Source organism: Orycteropus afer, unplaced genomic scaffold (assembly GCF_000298275.1).
Source record: "Orycteropus afer afer isolate SDZICR_OR568_19922 unplaced genomic scaffold, OryAfe1.0 scaffold00157, whole genome shotgun sequence".
Lineage (NCBI taxonomy): Eukaryota > Metazoa > Chordata > Mammalia > Tubulidentata > Orycteropodidae > Orycteropus > Orycteropus afer.
The window spans coordinates 2851924-2859249 of record NW_006921744.1 but is presented as its reverse complement, the minus strand read 5'-3'; the positions used below and the strand labels follow the sequence as shown (position 1 = coordinate 2859249).

General features: G+C 38.1%; 1 protein-coding gene across 1 annotated transcript in view; it reads left to right on the top strand.

The window, feature by feature from the left end:
* The window catches only part of RB1 (RB transcriptional corepressor 1), a 320323-nt gene that overhangs the window by 171606 nt on the left and 141391 nt on the right, over positions 1-7326 (top strand). Inside the window, 1 exon segment of the mRNA XM_007946362.1 lies at positions 4705-4792. Within this exon segment, the coding sequence (XP_007944553.1) occupies positions 4705-4792 (88 nt within the window).

The following is a 7326-nucleotide window of genomic DNA, read 5'->3' as shown; positions in this document are numbered from 1 at the left end:
ATAGATAAACCTTTCTTTAACTTTTACAATAACGGACTAATACAGTATTTGTCCTTTTGTGATTGACTTATTTCACTCAGCATAATGTCCTCCAATTTCATCCACGTTATGTGGTGTTTTGCAGATTCTACATTATTCTTTAGCGTTAGGACCTAGTTTTTTTATAGTGCATTCTTAGATATAACAACAGAAGCACACACAAGAGAAAGGAATAGATAATAAAATAGACTTCATCAAAATTAAGAACTTTGGTGCATCAAAGAACTTTACCAGGAAGGTGAAGCAGCAACCTATAGAATAGGAAAAAAAAAAAAAAAAAAAAATCTGGAAAGCATATGTTTGATAAGGGTTTAATATCCAGAATACATACAGAACTTATACAACTCAACAACAAAAAAGACAAACAACCCAATGAAAAAATGGGCAAAGAACTTAAAGAGACATTTCTCCAGAGAAGATATACCAGTGATTGGCAAACAAACACATGAAAAAGGATATTTAATGTCATTTGTTGTTGTTGTGAGGTGCAGTTGAGTTGATTTTCAACACATAATGACCCCATGTGACAGAGTGGAATTTCCGCATAGGGAAATCTCTAGAGCAAAAAATACATCAAAAGAACAGTCCATCATGGTTATCAGAGGATGGAGGGACAGCATTTATTTCTTAAGGGATATTGAGTTTCTGTTTGAGGTGTGTGGTAGTTAAGGTTGCCAACTTGGCTGGGCCTGGTTGAGTGACTGGGCAGCTGATGTAGTTATTCCCCATAGTGAGATTGGTAATCAGTACTGTGGTGGAATCTACTGGAGCAGCTACCCCCACTGCCCCCACTGCCATCCAATGGGATCTGACTCATAGTGACCCCTCCTTGGGTTTCCGAGGCAGTATCTCTACGGAAGTAGATTCCCCAGTCTTCCGAGGAGCAGCTGGTGGATTTGAACTGCCAGCTTTCTGATCAGCAGTCAAATGCCTTAGGCACTGCTGCTTTAGAGATGTGGTCTGCTTCCAGTATGTAAGAAGCAGCTTTGAGGAAGATCTCTAGCTTTTTGGCACGCTTGAACCCTGCATGTAGCCAAGTCTTCATTCATCACCCTGCCATGCTCTGCCAATCTTGGGAGTTTTAATGAACTTGAATCAGTGGCCTGCTGTGTGGTTTGGTAATGTCGGGACTGTGCCTTTTCACTTGTCAACCTTGGATTTGTCAGCCTCAGTAGCCAGTAGCTGCCTGAGTGAAAAGATGCCTCTAGCTTCAGTGGGCCAGGAGCAAGAGGCAGAACTGAAGCCCAGGGTTGAGGGGCTTTCACCCAGCCCCTAGAGCCTGGCACTTTGAAGTTGTACTTTTAGCCTCCAAAGCTATAAGCAAACTCCTCTTTGTTAAAGCCTTCCTGTTTGTGTTATATTTCTGTTGGGGCAGCACTAGGTAACCAAAACAAAGTGATAAAAATATTTTTGGAATGGATAGTGGTGATGGTTACACAGCATTGTGAATGTGATTAATGCCACTGAATTATACACATAAGCTTGGTTAAAATAAATTTTGTGATGTGTATTTTACCACAATTAAACAACAAAAAAAATTCCCAGATTGATTTTTTATAGTAGTTCAATTGATAGATGTTGAAGATCTCAACCAAGAGTGGCATTGGGAATAAAGGAGCAAGAACAGATTTGCAAATATTTGATAAATTCATATTTAGAATATTTTTCTGACATATTCATAGAATTTAAAGAAGATGTCTAGTAAGCAATGGGATGTAAAAATCTTGTAGATTTCAGAATCATTGAAATAGATGAGATTTCTTGAACTCAGAAAAACAAACCAGTTGTCATCAAGTCAGCTCTGTGCCATGGCCACCCCATGTGTGCAGAGTAGAACTGTCCTCCATAAGGTTTTCGAGGCTTTGACCTTATGTAAGCAGATCACCAGGCCATTCTTCTGAGGCACCTCTGGATAAGCTGAACCATCCTTTCATTTAGTAGACAAGTGCTTAATCATTTGGGCTACCCACGGACTCCCTGGTTGCCTGAGTGAGGGTGTATAATGGTAGGAATGGGTGGCTAAGGGCTGAAGCCTAAGGAATGCCAACATTTATGGATTAGATAAAGGGAGTTATGTTAAGGAGAATTAGAAGGTGTAGTGGGGAACCCAGGAGCTCTGGTAGCATAGTGACTAATGCACTTGACTGCTAACCAGAAGGCTGTTGGTTCAAACCTATCAGCCACTCCTCGGAAGGATGGTTGGGCAATCTACTTTGGTAGTGATACTGCCTCGGAAACCCAAGGAGGGGTCACTATGAGTTGGGTCCGACTCGACAGCATGTAACAGCAACAACAATAGTGGGGGGCCCAGAGAGTGAAACCAAGAAACCCAAGGGAGGGAGTTTTAGGAAAGAGCTAGCCTTTAAGAATGTCAGATACTTCAAAGAAGTCAAGTGTGAGAAAAAAATGAGAAGTGTCTTGGTTTTTGTAATTGGTCGTTTGTGGCCTTAGTAATTGTGAATTGAGTAGAGTGGTGGGAATAGAAGCCATGTGGCAATGTAAGTGAAAGGTAGGAAGTATAGATAATGGGCTAGGCTCAGCACACTGAACATATTTTACACATTATGCAGTTCTTTGCTTCATTAACATTGCCTCAAAATGTTTTTCACCCCAGATTTTGCATATTGACTTACTGTGCACTACACACACACAAAAAATAAAATTATAGAATTAAAGAGATCTTACGAGATAGCCTTGTTGTATATACCTGAACAATGGTGACTTTTAAAATTATCTTGGACTGAAATGCTTTCTGTTTGAACATCTCTACAAAGGCGAGTAACTAGATTCTTTACTAAGTTACTAAATATCTACTTGCCTTTATTTGAAAGTTATTAATATTTCATTGCATAATGCTTTCTTGAAAGTATACCGTTTCTATTCTAGTTTATATATTTTTGTCCTAAAAATAATCTCATTTGTCTGATCAGTTAATGCTTATGAATGCAAAGTTTTGTTAGTCAGTAAGTGTATCAATTCTATAATCATAAACACTGCTTAATTTTGTAATCATGAATACATCATTAATTTTGTAATCATGAACCCATCTTAAAGATTGAAATAAAATGTAATTGTTTGTAAACAGCAATAAACTGAAAGTCTTATGTAAGCAAACTTTTTTTTTTTTTTTTCAATTGTGATTTGGGTGAAAGTCTACAGAGCAAATTCATTTTCCATACAGCAGTTCATACACATTTTGTTTCATGATATTGACTGTAATTCCCCACAGTTTAACAGCTCTCTTCCCACTTCTTCCGAGTTACCTCTTCCCTGTGTCCTTCCCTCCCATGCACTCCCCTGCCCCAGGTGTCTCCCTGTGCAAACACTGCCCTTCTGTTCTCCCATGATTGTTCTCTCCAAGGAGTGTATCTACCTGATGTAAGTGTTCACCCCATATGCCTGATTATTGTTTGGCTGGAAGCCACAGGAGTGAGTTCAGTTTTAGACTTGAAGAGTTAACTAGGGGCCATAATCTCAGGGGTCTCACCAGGCTCTATCAGAACAGCAAACCTTGTCTCTCTCTCTTTTTTTTTAATGATTTTGAGTTTTATTCCACATTTTTCTCCCACTTTATTCTGAATCTCCTGTACTGATCCTCTTCCAAGTAGTTGCCAGTGGCACCATCTAGTTCTGGTTTCATGGTCATACAGACTGTGGATCTCATGGTTTAGCAGTCCCTTTGACTAATTGTTTCTGTGTGTCTCTGCTTTCCTTCATTCTTGTTGTCTCTGGACAAGGAGAGACCCATTGTTGCATATAGATGGCTGCTTGCAAGCTTTTAAGACTCCAGTCACTTCTTGCCCAAGTAGGATGTAGAGCAGTGTTTTTGTGTAGTATGTTATGCCAATTGAGCTTGATGTCCCCTGCGACCATGGTTCTGTGCTCACAGATTCAACTACTCTCTCCTTCAGGGTAGCTGGCTGTGGCCAAGAAGCCACCTCAATCTTGCCCGCTGTTATCTCTACTGTACACCTGGATATTCTCACAGCACATACATATAGACATGTAGAAACATCATCTTCCAACCCTATACATGGTCATGGGCAAACTCCCTCCTCCCTAGACAAACCTGATCATTTAGCCTGTCCACCCATCTATCCGTTCACTCATAGGTCAGTGCTTGCCACCACTGACAACACAGTACTGTACATGCAAAAGCCTTTGTTGTCTGTACCTCTTGTGTACCTCTCTATGTATTCTTCAGTGCCACCATGTTGATCACTCACTTTTATTACTTGCCCTTCCTTCCCTTCATGCAAATCAGTACTTGTCTCTACCTATCTAACAGTATTCCCTCCCCTCATCTCCCATCCCTGGTAACAAGTAATGTTCCCTTCCATATATAAAATTTTCCTTGACTTTTTACAATAGTGAACTAATGTAATATTTGTCCTTCTGTGCTTGACTTATCTCACTCAGCATAATGTCCTCCAAATTCATTCATGTTATGTGGTGTTTTGCAGATTCTACATTACTGTATAGTGTTATGTAGTATTCCATTGTATGTACTACAGTTTGGTTGTCCATTCTTCTTTAAGCAACCTTCTTAAAGATAAGTAAATGACAGTGATTTTGAGAATAAATTTAACTTCATGAAATAAATATTTTTCATTTTTTCAGCTTCATTATTTAACATCTTTCTGTTTTTCTTTTCCTTTTTTTTAGGACTGTTATGAATACTATTCAGCAATTAATGATGATCTTAAATTCAGCAAGTGATCAGCCATCAGGAAATCTGATTTCCTATTTTGATGTAAGACATAAATAAAGTATTTCTGATGATTCTTGGTGAAGAAATTTGAAATTAGAACTTAACATATTGAGTATTTATTTACACACCTTCCTCCCATCCAACATGTTGTTGCCACTTATTTTATTTCTTGCTTTTTTAAGTCCCCAAATGAGTTATTATTGTTTTATTTAGTCAGTGTTATTTTTGGATTTACTCATGTTTACCAGTTGCCTTGCTTACTATTTTTTCTTCCAACTTAGACCTTACTTCTGAGATCATTTTTTTCCCAAATACATTCCTTAATAATTCCTTTAGTGACAGTCTATGTGGAGTGACCTTTATAGAGGTTTTTTTATTTTTTTTTGTCTGAAAATGACTTTGTACTTATTTTTGTATGATAGTTTAGCTGAATGAATGTTCAATTCTAGGTTAAATTACTTTCTCTCAGAAGTTTAAAGATATTACCTGCTTCCTGACTCCCATTGTTGCTGTTAAGAAGTCACCTATCAATCTAACTATTGTTCCTCTGTAGTTTATCTATGTTTTCCCTCTGGCTGTTGTTAAGATCTTTTCTTTGAATGTGATGTTTTATAGTTGGACTAGGTGTGAGCATCATTTTATTTTTGCTATTTCACATTTGTTCTGATTCCTTCTTCTGAGAATTTGGAACATTATCAGCCATTGATATTTTAAATAGGAGCCCTGGTTACACAATCGTTAAGCACTTGGCTGCTGACCAAAAGATCGGCAGTTCTAACCCAGTAGCCACTCCATGGGAGAAAGATATGACATTCTACTTCTGTAAATATTTACAATCTTGGACATGAGACAGTTCTACTCATTTCTTTTTTTATTATTATTATTTTTTAATTTTATTTTGATTTGGGTGAAGATTTACAGAGTAAATTCACTTTTCATACAGCAGTTCACATATACTTTGTCTCATGTCATTGACCAAAATTTACAATGCAGCAGCTCCCCTCCCACTTCCTCCCCATAGTTACCTCCTCCCAGTGTCCATCCCTTCATACTCTTCTGCACCCTGAGCTATCTCCCTGTGCATAAGCAGCCCTTCCTTCTCCCATGATTGTTCTCTCCAGGGCATGTGTCTACTTGAGGTAAATGTTTAACTCACATGCCTGTACTTTGTTTGACTGGAAACCACAGTTGTGGGTTCAATTCCAGACCTGAAGGGCAACTAGGGGCCATAGTCTCAGTGGTTACACCAGGCTCCATTGGAACTGATCCTCTTCCAAGTAGTTGCCAGTGGCACCATCTAGTTCTTCTGGTCTCATAGTTGTATAGGTTGCAGATCAGATGGTGTACCAGTCGCTAGGACTGATTGTTTCCATTCATTTGGTTTTCTTCTTTCTTCTTGACGAGGAGACACCCATTGTTGCAGCTAGATGGCAGCTTGCTAGCTTTTAAGGTCCCAGTCGCTACTCGCCAAAGTAGGAGGTGGAACAATGTTTTGTATAGTGTGTTATGCCAATTGAGCTTGATGTCCCCTGTGACTATGGTCCCAAGCCTGCAGGATCAACTACTCGGTCCCTCTGGGTAGCTGGCTGTGACCAAGCAATGACCATAACCTTGCCCCTTGTCAGCTCTACTATACACCTGGGAATTCTGATCACTCACATAAACTTATTCTACTCATTTCTTTAGAGTTGTATTGCCTTTCTTTGATTCTGTTACCTTTCTAAAAAAATCTTTTTATTGTGGGAAATGTCGAACACATGTAAAAGGAGAATTATATCAGGAATCCCCAGTATACATTACCCAGCCTCAGAGATTATCAACTCATATTTTCTCTCCTCCCACTCACCTCTGTATTATTTTGAAGCCAAATGACACGTCATATAATGTCACTTATAAATATCTCAATATTTAGCTCTAAAAGAACTTTTTTTTAAAAAATGTAAACATAATACTACTTTCACATACCTCCAAAAATGAAAAATAATAATATCCTATAGCATCAATTATCCAGTTGTTCAAATTTCCAATTTTCCTTCATGTTTGTATATTAAACCATGTTAATGTATATATTTATGCTTATATATAGAACCCTTCAACCATTACTGCAACAGATTACATTCTTCTAGTTATGCATCCATTCTCACCTTCTTTTCCTGTGTTATTCTTCTCCCCTTCACATAAACTCATTGTCCCTAAGGTTTCAGTGTCATTATTAACCCATAGATTTTAAATTTTGATGTGTTTTCATCGTATTTCCTATCTTTATATATGTTCAGATTTTCCCACCTGTAGCAAATTGGAGCTTTTTAAATTAGGTTTCTGAGTACTTTTGACATGATGTTAGGTGTATTTGATGGTGTCCTGGTTAAGCACATTTTTCCAGGCTCATCCTATATATTTCCTACCTCAGACCAGGAATTGCTGTTTCTCCAAAGAGCCCTCATGCTTTTAAGTGAGAAAAGTTTTTGTTTTTGTTTTTCTTTTTTTTTTAATTAGGATTTGGGTGAAGATTTACAGAGTAAATTCACTTTTCATACAGCAGTTCACATATACTTTGTCTCATGTCATTGACCAAA